At 39.3% G+C, this 19618-nt stretch overlaps 1 protein-coding gene across 2 annotated transcripts in view; it reads right to left on the reverse strand.

Annotated features, from left to right (window-relative positions):
- Positions 1 to 19618, reverse strand: part of LOC133652201 (cGMP-dependent protein kinase 1-like) — a 42512-nt gene that overhangs the window by 5651 nt on the left and 17243 nt on the right. For both annotated transcript variants that reach the window (XM_062050688.1, XM_062050689.1), the window contains 8 exons: positions 19306 to 19368; positions 19129 to 19228; positions 18925 to 19064; positions 15676 to 15765; positions 15425 to 15566; positions 15184 to 15347; positions 11173 to 11295; positions 11016 to 11078 (listed from right to left, as the gene is read on the reverse strand). In XM_062050688.1, the coding sequence (XP_061906672.1) occupies positions 11016 to 11078; positions 11173 to 11295; positions 15184 to 15347; positions 15425 to 15566; positions 15676 to 15765; positions 18925 to 19064; positions 19129 to 19228; positions 19306 to 19368 (885 nt within the window). The remainder of the gene's footprint in view (positions 1 to 11015; positions 11079 to 11172; positions 11296 to 15183; positions 15348 to 15424; positions 15567 to 15675; positions 15766 to 18924; positions 19065 to 19128; positions 19229 to 19305; positions 19369 to 19618) is intronic.

The raw sequence follows: 19618 nt of genomic DNA on the forward strand, positions 1-19618 counted from the left end.
ACATTTGTAAAAAATATGGTGAGATGACACAATGCCTTGTAGAAGGAAGTGGTATTAACATACAGATAGGACTAAAAGAAAAGACAAATTTGTAGGACCTAACACACAAAACCCCCCCCCAAAAACCCATAGAAACAAAGAACAAATATACACTCCTAAACCACCCTAAGCTTGTCCTAAGAACTAGAACAAGCAGCGGGACTCCATAAACTCTGTTACTTCCGTATGACATTAATCTGTGAACTAATATCACCGAGCAGATAGGGCTCCTGTATCTGCTAATGTGTCTATAATGTACAGTAGGTGACACTTAAATAGGAATAAGCAAAAAAAAGTTGTATTGCAGAAATTGACCAACAAATATAACCATACCTCAAATAAGTTACACAGCAGGATGATTAGTTGCCTGCAAGCCTGGATAAACAATGTCCATTGTTTTTCTGACGCACCCGTTAATGTCCTCTTCAACGTACTTTTGGCCTGAAACGTCTTCCATACAAAGTCATCTTCCATTAACCTGTGGGAGCGATGCGCTCGTCGTAGAAGTCATGGGCTTTTTGTGGAGAATCAAAGTACAAGTTTTCATTTCTGAAGGATACCTGGAGACGGGCGGGGTGCAGCAAGCGAAATTTCATTCCTTTCAGGTAGAGCGCATTTTTGACGGGGTTGAAAGCAGCTCGTTTCTTGGCCAAAGCAGGGCTGATGTCCGGGTAAACTCTCAGCTCGGTGCCGCGGTAATCCAATTTATGTTGTCTGGCCCATCTGAGAACTTTTTCTTTCTCCTGGAAACGGAGGAATTTAACGATGAAAGTCCGCGGTTTTCCGGCGCCAGCATCCAGTGGTCTGGGACCGAGGGAGCGGTGAGCTCTCTCTATCTCCGGTGGGCTGCTGAAGACATCAGGACCCGCTATCGCCATTAGCAAGTCAGACGCAAATTTGGTCGGATCCTGCTCCTTCTCGCTTCCCTCTGGGATGTTGATAATCCTCAAATTAGAGCGGCGGGACCGGTTTTCGAGGTCGTCCACACGTTCCAGGAGCACCGTAGTTTGGGACTGCAGAGACTTCACAGCGGCTTCCATCTCGGTGAGTTTTTCAAAGTTTTCACCCACTGTAACTTCGGTTCTAGTCAGACGGCTGTTAAATGATGTCACCTGTTGTCCTAATAAATCGACTGACTGCTTCAGGGACTCAGTCGACTGTTGAATCAAAAAAGCCATATCAGCCTTGAAGCTATCGCGCTGTTTATTGAGGAGAGCCTCGATGTTGTTCTTGGTGACTGGGTCAGATTGACCATCGAATTCGGCTCTCTTGTCTTCCGACCCTGAAGCTGCTGCTGCGGCCGCCATGTTAGACGCTAGCTGCTCGAGTTATTGCTGTTGCCGGTTTTGTCTTCGAGCTGCTCATCACGTCGCAATAACCACACTATCTCGCACAAAAAAAAGGGTGTGTCAGCCAGGAAAAAACACAGTGAAGTAGTTAGACTTTAAAGAGTAAATGAAAAGTTTGGCCGGAGCCCTCCTCTTGCACGTCTGCCCTCTACCTCATCCGGTTCCTGCAAATCATTTTCAACCCATATTCAGTTGAACATGCTACAAAGACAACATATTTGATGTTCAAACTCATAAACATTTTTTTTTGTGCAAATAATCATTAACTTTAGAATTTGATGCCAGCAACACGTGACAAAGAAGTTGGGAAAGGTGGCAATAAATACTGATATAGTTGAGGAATGCTCATCAAACACTTATTTGGAACATCCCACAGGTGAACAGGCAAATTGGGAACAGGTGGGTGCCATGATTGGGTATAAAAGTAGATTCCATGAAATGCTCAGTCATTCACAAACAAGGATGGGGCGAGGGTCACCACTTTGTCAGCAAATGAGTGAGCAAATTGTTGAACAGTTCAAGAAAAACCTTTCTCAACCAGCTGTTGCAAGGAATTTAGGGATTTCACCATCTACGGTCCGTAATATCATCAAAAGGTTCAGAGAATCTGAAGAAATCACTGCACGTAAGCAGCTAAGCCCGTGACCTTCGATCCCTCAGGCTGTACTGCAGGGGTCACCAACCTTTTTGAAACCAAGAGCTACTTCTTGGGTACTGATTAATGCGAAGGGCTATCAGTTTGATACACACTTAAATAAATTGCCAGAAATAGCCAATTTGCTCAATTTTACCTTTAACTCTATGTTATTATTAATAATTAATGACATTTATCTTTGTGGAAACACTGATCATCTTAATGATTTCTCACAATAAATATATATAGAAAGAGATAAATATCAATATGCAACACTTTATTTTTATATTTTCTCTAAGTGCACATTTTTCAAATTGAACATTTTCAAATTATCACTTTAAGACAGTCCTGTGAAATCACAATATCCCATTTTAACTAGCTAGCCACTAACATTTTTTTAACAAATCATGAATTACTTTGCACCATGTTTGTACAAATAATAACTCATGTAAAATACAAAAGTCAACTCTCAAATTTTTAAATAAATCATGTCACACTTTGAACTGGACACCAAATCTGTTATCTGCTTCTTTGTTAGTTAGTGGGAAGCCTGGCATTGCATGCTGTTAACTAGTGTGTTGTACTCTGGTGTGTAACTTGACACTGCAACTCTGAGTGAGTCTTGCAGATGTGCATCAGTGAGGCGTGTTCTGTGTTTGTTCTTGATGAAGTTCATGTCAGAAAAGGCTGATTCACAAAGATAAGTTGAACCAAACAGGTTTGCAACCTTCATAGCTGCTGCGCATACACCACTGTACTTTTCTGTGTCAACAAGGCACCAAAAGTTTGGTGCAGCCTGGTGGGCTTTGAGGTGGAGGTCATTTTGCAGTGTTACAAATTCAATCTCCACCTGTTCAGCATCCAGGCTGAATGTTGCACTTAACTGCTCAGCAATGCATGATATGTCCACGTTCATGAAAGGATTAGAAATGAACGACACACATGGCTCAAGCTGATCCAGGTCACAAAACCTGTTCTCAAACTCTTGCCCAACTCTGTTTATGACCTGAGAGTACTTTTCTGCAACTTTGTCAAAAGCCTCAGATTCTACAGATTTTCTAGATTTGCCAGAATAATTTTTTTGAATTTTAATCATAATAAGTTTGAAGAAATATTTCACAAATATTCTTCGTCGAAAAAACAGAAGCTAAAATGAAGAATTCAATTAAAATTGATTTATTATTCTTTACAATAAAAAAAATAAATTTACTTGAACATTGATTTAAATTGTCAGGAAAGAAGAGGAAGGAATTTAAAAGGCAAAAGGTATATGTGTTTAAAAATCCTAAAATCATTTTTAAGGTTGTATTTTTTCTCTAAAATTGTCTTTCTGAAAGTTATAAGAAGCAAAGTAAAACAATTAATGAATGTATTTAAACAAGTGAAGACCAAGTCTTTAAAATATTTTCTTGGATTTTCAAATTCTATTTGAGTTTTGTCTCTCTTAGAATTAAAAATGTCGAGCAAAGCGAGACCAGCTTGCTAGTTGTGGGGAGGCTGGGCCGGCGGACAGACGGCGCCCGCTCCAAGATGGCGGCGAGGAGGCGTGGACGAGCGAACAGCAAGGTGGGGCGCGCTGGGAGCGACGCCGCAATCAGCATAAGGTGCGTGGAGCGCGCAGCTGTGGACAGTGCAATCACCCTCTCGGACCGTATAAAAGGGCGAGAGACGTGAACATCAAGGGAGGAGACGGAAAAAGACGGCGGACGGGAGGAAACCATCCTCTGCTACCACGCAAACGACGGCGACGTGCTGCTGAAAAGCAGACGACGGACGGGAGGAAACCATTCATGGGCGGACGGGAGGAAACCATTCATGTGCTCACGTGAGAAAAAAGGCAGCTGCTGAAAAGCACGCAAAAAACTCTGATTGAAATAATAAAGAAGTCTAAACCGTCTCACGACAATGTCTTCCCTGGATGGTCCTGAGAACCCGCACGACAGTTCGGACTGTCACACTAGTAAATAAATACAATTTAAAAAATAGAGGCAGCTCACTGATAAGTGCTGCTATTTGAGCTATTTTTAGAACAGGCCAGCGGGCGACTCATCTGGTCCTTACGGGCGACCTGGTCCCCGCGGGCACCGCGTTGGTGACTCCTGCTGTACTGCATCAACAAGCGACATCAGTGTGTAAAGGATATCACCACATGGGCTTAGGAACACTTCAGAAACCCACTGTCAGTAACTACAGTTGGTCGCTACATCTGTAAGTGCAAGTTAAAACTCTCCTATGCAAGGCGAAAACCGTTTATCAACAACACCCAGAAACGCCGTCGGCTTTGCTGGGCCTGAGCTCATCTAAGATGGACTGATACAAAGTGGAAAAGTGTTCTGTGGTCTGACGAGTCCACATTTTAAATTGTTTTTGGAAACTGTGGACATCGTGTCCTCCGGACCAAAGAGGAAAAGAACCATCCGGATTGTTATAGGCGCAAAGTTGAAAAGCCAGCATCTGTGATGGTATGGGGGTGTATTAGTGCCCAAGACATGGGTAACTTACACATCTGTGAAGGCGCCATTAATGCTGAAAGGTACATACAGCTTTTGGAGCAACATATGTTGCCATCCAAGAAACGTTACCATGGACGCCCCTGCTTATTTCAGCAAGACAATGCCAAGCCACGTGTTACAACAACGTGGCTTCATAGTAAAAGAGTGTGGGTACTAGACTGGCCTGCCTGTAGTCCAGACCTGTCTCCCATTAAAAATGTGTGGCGCATTATGAAGCCTAAAATACCACAACGGAGACCCCCGGACTGTTGAACAACTTAAGCTGTACATCAAGCAAGAATGGGAAAGAATTCCACCTGAGAAGCTTAAAAAATGTGTCTCCTCAGTTCCCAAACGTTTACTGAGTGTTGTTAAAAGGAAAGGCCATGTAACACAGTGGTGAACATGCCCTTTCCCAACTACTTTGGCACGTGTTGCAGCCATGAAATTCTAAGTTAATTATTATTTGTTAAATATCTTGTCTTTGTAGTGCATTCAATTGAATATGGGTTGAAAAGGATTTGCAAATCATTGTATTCCGTTTATATTTACATCTAACACAATTTCCCAACTCATATGGAAACGGGGTTTGTATATTGTAAAACTTGCAAATGTTGCCAGGATTGATGAATAAAGAATTTATACGCTAGAACACGGAACGGCACTTGTACTTCCGGTTGAAAGCTCAGTCTAAACAGAAGGGCACTGGAGTGGGCAAACTGCTCCAAAAGATGGTGCCATTGCACAAACAATAATACACCTACTTAGTATGGGTTTTTTTTTTTTAAACTTTTTGCGTCATGGCCGTCAGCAATGAAAATCTATAAATTAGCCGCACCGATTTATAAGCAGGAAAAAAATAGCGGCTTACAGTCCGGAATCGATGATAAAAATTAATAATAGGTTGCAGCCTCGACAAAAGTCCCTCTTTCAGTTAAATGTGTACACTTTGTAAACAATATAAAGCGCTTTACAGTACTGTATATCAAACAACCATAATGATGGATCAACCTTTTATTTCATAACAAAGCCAAAACAACAAGCTGAGCTGTTCTCATTGACAGCCACCCTGCCGACACATAAACTGTCACTAACCATGTGGCGCAGTCAGGTTAAAATCACAAAACTCCTTAAAGAGGAACTGCATTCTTTTTTTTACTTTGCCTGTCACTTACAATCCCTATGTAAGACAAAAACACTTTTTTTTTTGCATTCTACGACATAAATAAAAGTAAATAAAAGTCAGCTAACAATGGAGGTAATGGTAAACGCTCAATTCCACCTGTAAAGTTCTCTAAAATATGTTCAAAAACCTCTGTCAGCGTTTTACAGTATATACTGTACATGCTGTGAGTATATAAGTAATGTAGTAACATCCATAATAACAAGTAATATATACATGATGTAAGTATATATGTAATGTAGTAACATTCATAATAACAAGTAATATATACATGATGTAAGTATATATGTAATGTAGTAACATTCATAATAACATGTGATATATACATGATGTAAGTATATATGTCATGTAGTAACATTCATAATAACATGTAATATATACATGATGTAAGTATATATGTAATGTAGTAACATATATAAATTGTTTGGGTGACCCCAAACTTTTGAACGGTAGTGTATGTCATGTAGTAACATCCATAATAACATGTAATATTTACATATTTTATATACACACTCTAAGTATATATGTCATGTAGTAACATTCATAATAACATGTTATATATACATGATGTAAGTATTTATGTAATGTAGTAACATTCATAATAACATGTAATATTTACATGATGTAAGTATATATGTCATGTAGTAACATTCATAATAACATGTAATATATACATGATGTAAGTATATATGTCATGTAGTAACATTCATAATATGTAATATTTACATATTTTATATACACACTATAAGTATATATGTCATGTAGTAACATTCATAATAACATGTAATATATACATGATGTAAGTATATATGTCATGTAGTAACATTCATAATAACATGTAATATATACATGATGTAAATATATATGTCATGTAGTGACATTCATAATAACATGTAATATATACATGATGTAAGTATATATGTCATGTAGTAACATTCATAATAACATGTAATATATAAATGATGTAAGTATATGTCATATAGTAACATTCATAATAAAATGTAATATTTACATATTTTATATACACACTGTAAGTATATATGTCATGTAGCAACATTCATAATAACATGTAATATTTACATATTTAATATACACACTGTAAGTATATATATAATGTAGTAACATTCATAATAACATGTAATATTTACATATTTTGGTTTATTATTTCCGTTGACTTTTTCCTTCAACAACAACAACAACACTACTAATTATGGCAGACTTCATGACAGACAATTAACATAATATAACAATCACTTACTGTACAATGTCTGCGCTCACTGTGATGCCGACTGATGGGATGTTTATATCTCCCCGTTTGGATTAAATATTAATCCTCGTAGGGTAAAAAAAAAAAAAAAAGCCAGTGCCGCAAACAAGCGTCTTTTCATGTCTTTCTCGCCATCCCCCGGGTCTCAGTAAAGTGTCAAAGTTGACCAACTTGTCAGATTATGTTCACAACCTTCTACTATCCAGGTGAGAAGCATGATTTATCAACTATCATCAACTCAGAGGCCATGCAGCAACTCAATATGTCAACATAGCAGCATAATCTAGTTAGCTCTCTGTGATCATGCTTAAACTAGTTTGTCTGCGTAAACACTTATTATAACAATATCGCTAATTCTTGATTAGTATTCATGTCACAAAATGTAAACAAAGTATTGTTAGTGACTTATGTATTTTTAGAGTGATTTAGCACCATTGCTAGCCCCCTAGAATGAGCCAATTATTACAAATTAGAATGCAAAAACAAAAAACTATATGTCTTATTGTCTCTAATAATACAATTCCTTTAAAAAAGTGCAGTTACCCTTTAGCTTTAACAGCCAGCACCCTAAAATAATTAGGAATACAAAATAAAATCCACTTTATCTTGTCGGTTAATCTCCCTGGCACGCAGCGGAAGGAAGGAGGAAGGGTGGAGAAGGCAGCGTTGACAACGCTGTGGACATTTTGTGATTGTTTCAACCCACTCAAGGCTTGTCCATTGGACTCTTATTGTTGTAACAAAGTAGCGCCTGCAACAGTGACTGAGCACCGCAGATCCATCAGCCCGCCCACAATGGCAGTGCTGGCGGGCACAAAATGGCCGAAACGGTGGTACAACGAGACAAGGTTCGTACAGCTAAGCAGAGAGCACAGAAAGTCCCGACACAGAATGGTGGCTCACACTCAATTTAAATAGTCTTAATCACCAACAGAAAACAAGTGAGGGGAAAAGTGCTTGAAGGCATGTGTGAAGTAGTTATGAAAAAAACACCAACACAACAGGAAGTGCCACCAAAATAAGAGCGCAGGACAGGAACAAGTGCTAAACACAAAAGAACACCAACAACACCCAACATAAAGGGACGGACGAGTGTAACCAGCTGTGACAATTGTATTAGTTTTTAATTTTTAAATGCTTTTTTAATTGTATTTTATTTTCATAGGTATTATTTTTCTTTGTTATATATATATTTGTTATAACCTGTCTCGTCCATAAAATGATACTGTTGATCTCGACCATCTTTAACCATCGAACCGCCAAATATTACCGTATTTTCCGCACTATAAGGAACACCGGATTATAAGGCACACCTTCAATGAATGGCCCATTTTTAAACTTTGTTCATATATAAGGCGCACCGCATTATAAGGCACACCACATTATAAGGCGCATAGAATAGACCAGGGGTGTTCAAGTTTTTTCCACTGAGTGCCGCACACTGAAAAATCAAAGCAAGCGGGGGCCATTTTGATATTTTTTATTTTAAAAACCAATACAATATATTTATAAAAAATATACATTTAGGCCTCCACTCAGGCTCGATCCCGGGGGCCCTAAAGGGTTTTGGTCAAAAAAACATTTAAAATGTGTCATTATTCAGTAATATTGTTTTTATTATTATACAAGGTTTAAATCTCTAGGTCAACATTAGGTCTATCTGTCAATATAACGTTTTTAAAGATTTAAGTTGTATGCTGTTATTGTCAAAGAAAACCCTGTTTTTCAATGGAAAAAAAACATAAAATATGTAATATTTCCACCCAATAAAATTTGTAAGTGGAATATTTCAGATAATATAATAATTGGAGCCTTAAAAAGGTCAATAACTCATAACAACATTGATTTTAATTCATTATTATTTTTTGAGCAATGACACTTAAAAACAAATCACACTAAAATTATTGGGGATCCAAAAGGGTCCAACTCATTAAAGTGTTAAAAAATAAATGATATATATTTTTTACTGTTTACTTTTAACACAATAATCTCGAGATCAACTTCAGATCTATCCGTCAATTATAAGTTGTATTGTTGTTTATGGTTTTTGTTTGTTCGTTTTAGGCCCTTCTTTAAAAAAAAAAAACGCTTAGTTTTTTATATGGCAAACACAAAATATGCAACATTTTCCCCAAAGAATATCTCAAAGTGGAATATTTAATGTGACGTAATTGGAGTCTTGAATAGGTCAATAATTCATAATGACATTGATTTTGATTCATTATTATTTTTTAAAGAAAGTAACAACCTGCATGGCAGCTTTGTGTTATTAGAATAAACATTGCAACATTTTCTTGTTCACCTGGTTGCTCTTTTATACCACTTTTTATGTTGTTGTTGTTTTTTTTAAACAACAACAACGGAAAATACGGTACCTGTTTCTCAGTTGTAATACACTTTTAAACCACTTGTGGCAGTAATGGCAAAATCAAACAAACAGAAGGAGTATGATGAGATGAAGTCAGAGAGAAGTTTCTCAAGGCCAACAATTATGACTAAAGTGGTGAAGTTGTATTTTCATTTGCACTTGTATTTTCATTTATTATGGGCCTGCTGCAATGTCATGCTTGCGGCAGTGAATGGGCACTGGCAATGCAAGCAGCCCATATTACCATTCACTGCAAGTAGCCCATGTTATTATTGCTCATACTTCAACTTTTATATTATTCTTCTTCCGCACGTTTCTCTTACGTCTACTACGAGACGAAACGGCCAAGGAACCCCCACATATCTTATACAGTCAGAAAGGTCTCGTTTGCGCCGATGGCGGGAATCTAAATTGGGAACATTTTGTGTTACCATGGGAACGCTATTCACGAACAAAAAACAAAATGGGCCAATTGAATGTGTACGCACCTTTTGTCTAATACAAGACGATCCAGCCAACAAACCCCCACATATGTCATACCGTCGGAAAGGTGTAGTATTTTAAGTTGGGAACATTTCGTGTTACCATGGAAACGCTATTCACGATTAAAAAAAAAAAGGGCCAATTTAATAGGGAAAATGGGCCAGAGAGTCACAACTTGGTATGTGACACAAGCTAAATATTATCATGCTCACGTTACCTTGCTAGCATGCTAACATTAGTTTTGCAACCGTTTACTCCAGAGTCATATGACTAGGTATGTAAAACTTGTTAACTTTTAGCATGCAAACAGTAGCATGCTAGCTATCTAACTTAAGCATGTTAACTCTTTCATATAATTTTACACTTTTTTTCTTTATTTCCGAAGCCATACACCTTACAGCCGTGTCAATTGACATGTGAGACACGCTAACTGTTCTATTCTAAAGAAAGACTTAAAAAGTTGCAAAAATATTTTTGAATTTAAAAAGAGTTACAAAAAGAGAAAACTGGCATTATGTCTAACTGATTTTTTATTTGGATTGGACGTGTCATTGTGAACATGCTTAACGAAAATTCAAAAGTATGTTGGAGTTGGGGTGTTGGTAAATAATTTGTTTTAAAAAAGGGGGCAGATAAATATAAGAATATTATTCTTCCATCTGCTCCTTTATGATCATGGAAATGTATAAGAAACAAAAAACAATAAAAGTGTGAACTGTACATGGCTTGTAAATATGCATTTTCATGAAAGGAATAAAAAGAAACAAAGATGATGATGATGAACTGTTAGCATGCCATTGTTAGCACACATGCTAAGTGTTAGCATTTTTAATGTGCGCATGCTAACATTTTAGGCTAGCTCTGTAGCTTTTTTTGTACAGTTACACCTAAAACTCACGGATTGTGACCCGGCCAGAGGTCCAGGGCACAGATAGCAGGCCCATCAAAATTTCCGCCGGAATTTTCTAGTTCATTATTAAAGTAGTTGATTTATTTTAGCACAACATAGTAGCGTATAAGTGTGTTTATGAGCCCTTTCCTACTTATTGTGCCCTATGAACTCTCACGCTGCTGTTTGTGTCTGATGCTCTTCTCATTATCTGAGCAAACTTCCCAATGTTTGGATTTAATTGCCCGTTTTGCATTTGACAGTAACCCTGCTGGATGTGGAAATGTAAATGTTTTCCATCCCCGTCTTACTTGTGCTTCTGAATGTCCTTGGCCCCGTTTCTCAGACTGCCGAGCCTCTCTGAGGGATTGTGCCTTGGCAAGGGCGCAGGAAGAGGACATGGAAAAGTAAGCAAGCGTGGAACGTGTCATTGAAGATGTCACATGGCATCCTTGTTTTTTTTAATACCTGCAGAGTTTCTTTATGAGGACGCAGGCACTCTTGCTGATTGCTTTAGGGAAGTCCACGTGATCGATACCGCGCACCGTCTCGCTCAGAATCCTCATCGGCTCAGCGCCACTGAACGGAAGCCTGGAGACACAAATCCCCAAAGTCCAAATTCAGTCCTCTATCCATCAGTAAGATGAAGTAGAGTTGAGCTTCTAAGGACGTATAAAACGTCCGGGTTTGAATTCCTCAGTTCGGCGTATCGAGTGATGCCGTGTTTGCTAAAAACGTCTCCAGGTGGCAGTATGCACATCTTGAAAAGTATTGTGCCTAAAACGGACCCCTGGGGCACACCACCTGTCAATGTTTAGCCTCTGGGAGCACACATACTGTACATGTATTTACTTTTACTAACATTGTGTTGTTACTTGTGTTGTTACTTGTCACTGTGCTACTTTATTTTACTGTGAGTACTAAACTAGGGTTGTCCACGTACCAAGATTTTGGTACCGGTACCAAAATGTAATTCCATACTTTACGATACTTTTCTAAATAAAGGGCACCACAAAAAATGTCATTATTGTCTTTATTTAAAAACAAATCTTAGGGTACATGAAACATATGTTTATTATTGTAATTTAGTCCTTAAATAAAATAGTGAACATACTAGACAACTTGTCTTTTAGTAGTAAGTAAACAAACAAAGACTCTTAATTAGTCTGCTGGCGTATGCAGTAACATATTGTGTCATTTATCTACCTATTATTTTGTCTACATTATGAGGGACAAACTGTAAAAATGGATTACTAATCTACTTGTTCACTTACTGTTAATATCTGCTTTTTTTCTGTTTTAACATGTTCTATTTACACTTCTGTTAAAATGTAATAATCACTTATTCTTCTCTTCTTTGATACTTTACATCAGTTTTAGATGACACCACACATTTAGGTATCGATCCGATACCAAGTAGTTACAGGATCATACATTGGTCATATTCAAAGTCCTCATGTGTCCAGGGACGTATTTACTGACTTTATAAACATAATATGAATTTTATTAAAAGGAAAAAAGATTTTGTGACGATAAAAAATATCGATGTAATCATAGTAGTATCGACTAGATACACTCTTGTACTTGGTATCTTTACAGTGGATGTCAGGTGTAGATCCACCCATGGCATTTGTTTACATTGTGACACCGGTGAGCTATTGTATCCTAGTAGGGTGTGTAGTGAAGCATGTTTAGCTATTCCTTGTCCTCCAGTGATAATGGTACATGTAAGAAACATACTTTATTTGTCACCATGGAGACCAGGATTAGTGATTAAGGAGTAGCTAAAACACTGTGGATGGATGTTAGCTGATAGCTAGCTAGCCATGTCTTAAAGCACCTCTTCCTGAGGGTGTTTCAGAGTTATAACTTCACCTTTATCTTTACTTTTTACACCAAAATGGGTCCGTTCTCCCTTTTCTGTCTACACACTGTGTCTGCTTGTAAGTACTCTGTGTGTGTGCGCTGCTGAACATGCTCCTCTGGTCGTAAAACCAGCAATGTCACCACGTGACGACGCGCCGTCATGCCCATTTAAATAAATAAATGGGGAACCGGTACTTTTCAAACAGAGTATAGTACCGAATATGATTAATTTGTATCGCGGTACTATACTAGTATACCGTACAACCCTATGGTAAAGCCTTACTGATAGCACCGTGATGGCTTATAACGATATCACAGCTACTGCTATAAAACCAGACATTTTATACTGTAATTAGGATCCGATATTTGGTATCGGATATTGGTTCGATACAGGCAAAATATCGGATGATATCGGTTTGCGTGTAAAATATCTGATACAAGCTGCGATACAAGCAGTCCTGCTGAGTGTTTACTTGTGCAAACAGACAGTTAACATCTAAATGTCCTCCATTAAACACACTATTCTATTTTATTAAAGTCATTTACAAAAGGTGAACATGCTCGGCTAAAGGCTACTAGGATCTAGCAGCTACACAACAGCTAAGCACACAATAGCACACAAGCTAGACATGTGTAATAAGTGTCATTAATTGAACAATATTGCAGAGTAAAACAGCACATTTGTCAATATAAACAAGTATCAAATCATTAAAGTTACATATGACTTAAACATACAATGTCTCCAAGGTAGAAGCGTATTAGAAAGTATCCAGTACCAAATGTGTCCGCATCATTCACTTTACTGCTGACTGCTTGGATTTATGGTTAATTTTGACCAGTTGGTTTTGCCAAAAAAACAAATTACCACTCTACCTTAATTTAAAGACAGCATAAGTCTGTCATAAGGTTGTGTTTTTCCCACCTACCATTGATTGCTCTCTGAGTAATTTCACTTGATCAAACCTTTTCTTACATTCCACAGTACAACAGAATAAAATGATATCGTATCGGAATAACTTCAGGATCTGCCAATACTCAAGGCTCCAATATCAGTATCAGATCAGAAGTGGAAAAAGTTATATCGCCACACCACTAACTATGGATGTATATCTATAGGATTTTATCGATACCATTTATATATCAATAATACATGTCAGTGTTTATCTGTAAATAACAATATATAAATAATACATGTCAGTGTTGATCTGTAAATAACAATATATAAATAATACATGTCAGTGTTTATATTTAAATAACAATATATAAATAATACATGTCAGTGTTTATCTGTAAATAACAATATATAAATAATGCATGTCAGTGTTTATCTGTAAATAACAATATATAAATAATAAATGTCAGTGTTTATCTGTAAATAACAATATATAAATAATATATGTCAGTGTTTATCTGTAAATAACAATATATAAATAATACTTGTCAGTATTTATCTGTAAATAACAATATATAAATAGTAAATATCAACATTGATATTCCTTATCAATACCAGTATTCATCAATACTTTTATCGGTACTATATGTAATTGGTGCAAATAAATATGTGAAAAGAATATATGTTGTACACCAGCAACATCATGTAACATCTCACAGCAGCGAAGTCCTTTATCAGCACCTGCTTTTAAGTCTTTTTAAGTCAACTCAGTTTGCAATTCTTATGTGGTCCTCTTGTAGAGAGCACACACATGTTATAAAAACAAACATTTTACTGGACTTAATTGAGTTACCAACATGTTGTCTACCACTTATTTTGTTTGGAGTCGCGAGGAACTGAACTGTTCACCAGTATTTAGTTAAGTAGGTGTTCAAATGTTACTTAACGTGTTATACTGGAACCCTGTGGGCATGATTTCAAACACAGAAGACGGTTCCACAGTGGGGGGTGTTCAAACTCACCTGCCAGTCAGGAGTTCAAACTCACCTGCCAGTCAGGAGTTCAAACTCACCTGCTAGTCAGGGGTTCAAACTCACCTGCCAGTCAGGAGTTCAAACTCACCTGCCTGTCAGGAGTTCAAACTCACCTGCCCATCAGGAGTCCAAACTCACCTGCCTGTCAGGAGTTCAAACTCACCTGCCAGTCAGGAGTTCAAACTCACCTGTCAGTCAGGAGTTCAAAGTCACCTGTCAGTCAGGAGCTCAAAGTCATCTGCCAGTCAAGAGTTCAAACTCACCTTCCAGTCAGGATTTCAAACTCACCTGCCAGTCAGGAGTTCAAACTCACCTGCCCGTCAGGAGTTCAAACTACCTGCCCATCAGGAGTTCAAACTTACATGCCCGTCAGGAGTTCAAACTCACCTGCCAGTCAGGAGTTCAAACTCACCTGCCAGTCAAGAGTTCAAACTCACCTGCCAGTCAAGAGTTCAAACTTACCTGCCAGTCAAGAGTTCAAACTTACCTGCCCGTCAGGAGTTCAAACTCACCTGCCAGTCAGGAATTCAAACTCACCTGCCAGTCAGGAGTTCAAAGTCACCTGCCAGTCAAGAGTTCAAACTCACCTGCCAGTCAAGAGTTCAAAGTCACCTGTCAGTCAGGAGTTCAAACTCACCTGTCAGTCAGGAGTTCAAACTCACCTGCCAGTCAGGAGTTCAAACTCACCTGCCAGTCAGAAGTTCAAACAGCAAAACTCCCAAGGACCAGAAGTCTGCTGAAACACTGTGACCTTTCTTCAGGATGACTTCAGGGGCCATGTAGCCTGGACTACCACAGAAAGTGTACGTCTTCTTACCCACTTCCACCTTCTTCAAACTTCTGGAGCCCACCTGCAGCAGATTCCAAAATAGACACCAGGAAATGAATATATCAGCCAAAGGTGAGGAAAATGATGTGGTGCTTTTACCAGTTTGGCATAACCGCGCTCGTCCACCACCACATTCTCAGGCTTGACGTCTCTATAGACCACATTTCGACTGTGAAGAAAGGCCAAGGCCTGCGCCACACAAGCCGTGTAGAACTTGGCGCTGCTCTCGTCCAGACGTCCTCTGAGGCACGTGGAAAAATACAAAAGAGAGAGAGAGCGTGTGCATCAGCTTTCAGGTGCTCGACGCATCAATTTGAAGGTCTTAATAAGCGTCAGTCCAAAGTAGCTACTTCTCTCTGAGCAGGCTGTACACATCGCCATGGAGACAAGCCTCGGTCAGCATGTAGAGGAACTCAGCATCTCTAAAGGTTTTCAGCAACCTTCAATGACAATGGAGGGTTTTTTTGGTTTTAGCTGCGTGCATTTATACACTCAAAGTGTTTCTACATCCAAATGCACTTCAAAATAAATCAAGAGACTTGTTTAGTGTTTTTGAAATAGGCATATTGTGAAAATAAAATGAATTAATTTTGATCTAAGTGTGATGAGTATTTTGATCTAAGTGCGATGAGGTGGCGACTTGTCCAAGGTTTACCCCGCCTTCCGCCCGATTGTAGGGAATAAGCGGTAGAAAATGGATGGATGGATGGATCTAAGTGTAATGAGTATTGCTGTCAAATAAGGATGCAACGATATCAAAATCTCACGGTACGATACTGTCACGGTATTGGTACGATATTAAGGCCAAGGTGTGATATTATTGTAAAAATGTAAAAATAAAAGACTTGGGAAAAACACCCTAATGTGTAAAAGGAAGTGCTACTTATGTTAGGAGAACCAGACTGACTGTAAATAAACACATGTAGTAACCATGTTTACTACTACCAAGAGGTACTTTCAAAGTGCAAAGAACTGTGAACACATATATTAAAAACTGAACACTTTACTTCTTTTGTGTTTTGGGACGTCTGGAATCCGTTCCTTAAGGAGGGGGTACTGTCATGACCCGTTGCCCAGGTCATGTCTTGATTAATGCTTAGTATTATTCTTCCTCTGTTTAAGTCTAGTTCTGTTCTCAGCGCCACTTGCCTTCTTTTTTGTTTTGGGACATCTGGAATCCGTCTCTTGAGGAGGGGGTACTGTCATGATCCGTTGCCCGGTTTATGTCTTGATTAGTGTTTAGTATAATTCTTTCTATGTTTAAGTCTAGTTCTGTTCTCAGCGCCACTTGGCTTCTTTTTTGTTTTAAGACATCTGGAATCCGTCCCTCAAGGAGGGGGTACTGTCATGACCCATTGCCCGGGCCATGTCTTGATTAATGTTTAGTGTTATTCTTCCTCTGATTAGGTCTAGTTCTGTTCTCAGCGCCACTTGGCTTCTTTTTTTGTTTCGGGACGTCTGGAATTTTTTTTTGTTTTGGGACGTCTGGAATCTTTTTTTGTTTTGCGACGTCTGGAATCCGCTCTTAAGGAGGGGGTACTGTTATGACCCATTGCCCGAGTTTATGTTTAGTTTTATTCTTCCTCTGTTTAGGTCTAGTTCTGTTCTCAGCGCCACTTGGCTTCTTTTTTTGTTTCGGGACGCCTAGAATCTTTTTTTGTTGTGGGACGTCTGGAATCTTTTTTTGTTTTGTGACGTCTGGACTCCGTCTCTTAAGGAGGGGGTACTGTCATGACCTATTGCCCGGGTCATGTCTTGGTTTATGTTTAGTATTATTCTTCCTCTGTTTAGGTCTAGTTCTGTTCTCAGCGCCACTTGGCTTCTTTTTTTGTTTCGGGACGTCTGGAATCTTTTTTTGTTTTGGGACGTCTGGAATCCGTCTCTTAAGGAGGTGTCATGACTCGTTGCCCAGGTCATGTCTTGATTAATGTTTAGTATTATTCTTCCTCTGTTTAAGTCTAGTTCTGTTCTCAGCGCCACTTGGCTTCTTTTTTTGTTTTGGGACATCTGGAATCTTTTTTTGTTTTGGGACGTCTGGAATCTTTTTTTGTTTTGGGACATCTGGAATCCATCTCTTAAGGAGGGGGTACTGTCATGACCCATTGTCCGGGTCATGTCTTGGTTTATGTTTAGTATTATTCTTCCTCTGTTTAGGTCTAGTTCTGTTCTCAGCGCCACTTGGCTTCTTTTTTTGTTTTGGGACATCTGGAATCTTTTTTTGTTTTGGGACGTCTGGAATCTTTTTTTGTTTTGGGACATCTGGAATCCGTCTCTTAAGGAGGGGGTACTGTCATGACCCATTGCCCGGGTCATGTCTTGGTTTATGTTTAGTATTATTCTTCCTCTGTTTAGGTCTAGTTCTGTTCTCAGCGCCACTTGGCTTCTTTTTTGGTTTTGGGACGTCTGGAATCTTTTTTTTGTTTTGGGACGTCTGGAATCCGTCTCTTAAGGAGGTGTCATGACCCGTTGCCCAGGTCATGTCTTGATTAATGTTTAGTATTATTCTTCCTCTGTTTAAGTCTAGTTCTGTTCTCAGCGCCACTTGGCTTCTTTTTTTGTTTTGGGACATCTGAATCTTTTTTTGTTTTGGGTCGTCTGGAATCCGTCTCTTAAGGAGGTGTCTTGACCCGTTGCCCAGGTCATGTCTTGATTAATGTTTAGTATTATTCTTCCTCTGTTTGAGTCTAGTTCTGTTCTCAGCGCCACTTGGCTTCTTTTTTTGTTTTGGGACATCTGGAATCTTTTTTTGTTTTGGGACGTCTGGAATCTTTTTTTGTTTTGGGACATCTGGAATCCGTCTCATAAAGAGGGGGTACTGTCATGACCCATTGCCCGGGACATGTCTTGATTAATGTTTAGTATTATTCTTCCTATGTTTAAGTCTGGTGCTATCTTCAGCGCCACTTGGTTTCTTTTATGTTTACGTTCCGTTGCCAGGGTTGCTTAGAATACGCACCGGCATTTACATTGCATTTAGTGTTTTCACCTGCGTGGTAGTAATCACGCCCGTAATTTATACCTGCCTCGCGATCCACTCAGTCTGGGTTTCTCGTTCGCCACTGGCAACTGTTTTTGTTTAAGTTTATTTTCTCTGCTATGCTAAAGTTTTATGTTAAATTGGTAAGCTAATGTAGCTTGGGTTGCTTGTGTTCGCCCGCGCTCGGAGTTGCGCACGCTCTGGGGTTTTGCTGCGGGTTTGGAATTTAAAACAACACTGTCACCTTCCAGCTGCTTCTGTATCCTTGGGGACAGGACTTTGGCAGACATGCGACCCTTTTGTAACAGAAGTGCTCCCGACATTTCTCCGGAAGGATAAAAGTAAACATAAACCCAGACATGAGCCGGGAAACGGGTCATGACAACTTGGTCACAAAGGCAGTTTTATTGTTGGAATAGATTAGAAGGTACGGGAGCTAATTAAGTGGCATGATTAATCTGCGCTTATACATGATTAATTGTGTGATTAATCATATGAGTTAACTGGTACTGTCCTAGTTGTCACGTGACCTCTGACACCTCCAACACAAAGCTGCTTGTACACCTGAGGTGCACCTGCTGCTGATCACCAATCAAAACAACCCCAAGTAGAGACACGTGACCTGACTAGGAATGGACAACGGGCCTCCATCAGGATGTTGCGTTCTGCCAGGGCGTGCTCTCGCAGACCGCGGTGGAGGATGGCGGTCTTCTTGAGGACCCTCATGGCGTAACAAGTCTTGACGTCGCTCTTCAGCTGCACCTGCGGGCAGGATCAATAGATGACATCACGCAATCACGCCAACGCCATCAAGGTGGACGCTCACCAGGTCTATGTGGCCAAACTCCCCGCTTCCCAGGGAGCTGATTATCTGGAAATCCGACAAGGTGGAGGACGAGAGGGACGCGGCATCCTTGACCTCTGACCTTCTCGCATAAAGGAAAGAAAAACGAGGTGAGTTGCTGCTTTGGTCACATGGAGAAGTCAGACATCTTGTCCTCACTCGTCAGTGTGTGGGACGTTTTCTTGTAGGTCCTGACTGCCACATATCAGGTCTCTGAAGGTCCTGGAAGGTAGATATATCTTTTTACACTCCACAAAATATTCACAAATAGTTAGTTTTTACAGCTGAATCGATACAGTATCAATTGCTACCATCGATAGTAGTACTCAATGGGACCAATTTTCGGTGGGTTGTACGGTATACCGGTACTAGTATAGTACCGGTATACTAATGAAGCACATTCAGTACCTATACCGCCTCTAAAATGTACCGGTCGCCGCCCCCCTTTTTTTAACGGGCATGATGGCGTGTC

Source organism: Entelurus aequoreus, linkage group LG06 (genome assembly GCF_033978785.1).
Source record: "Entelurus aequoreus isolate RoL-2023_Sb linkage group LG06, RoL_Eaeq_v1.1, whole genome shotgun sequence".
Lineage (NCBI taxonomy): Eukaryota > Metazoa > Chordata > Actinopteri > Syngnathiformes > Syngnathidae > Entelurus > Entelurus aequoreus.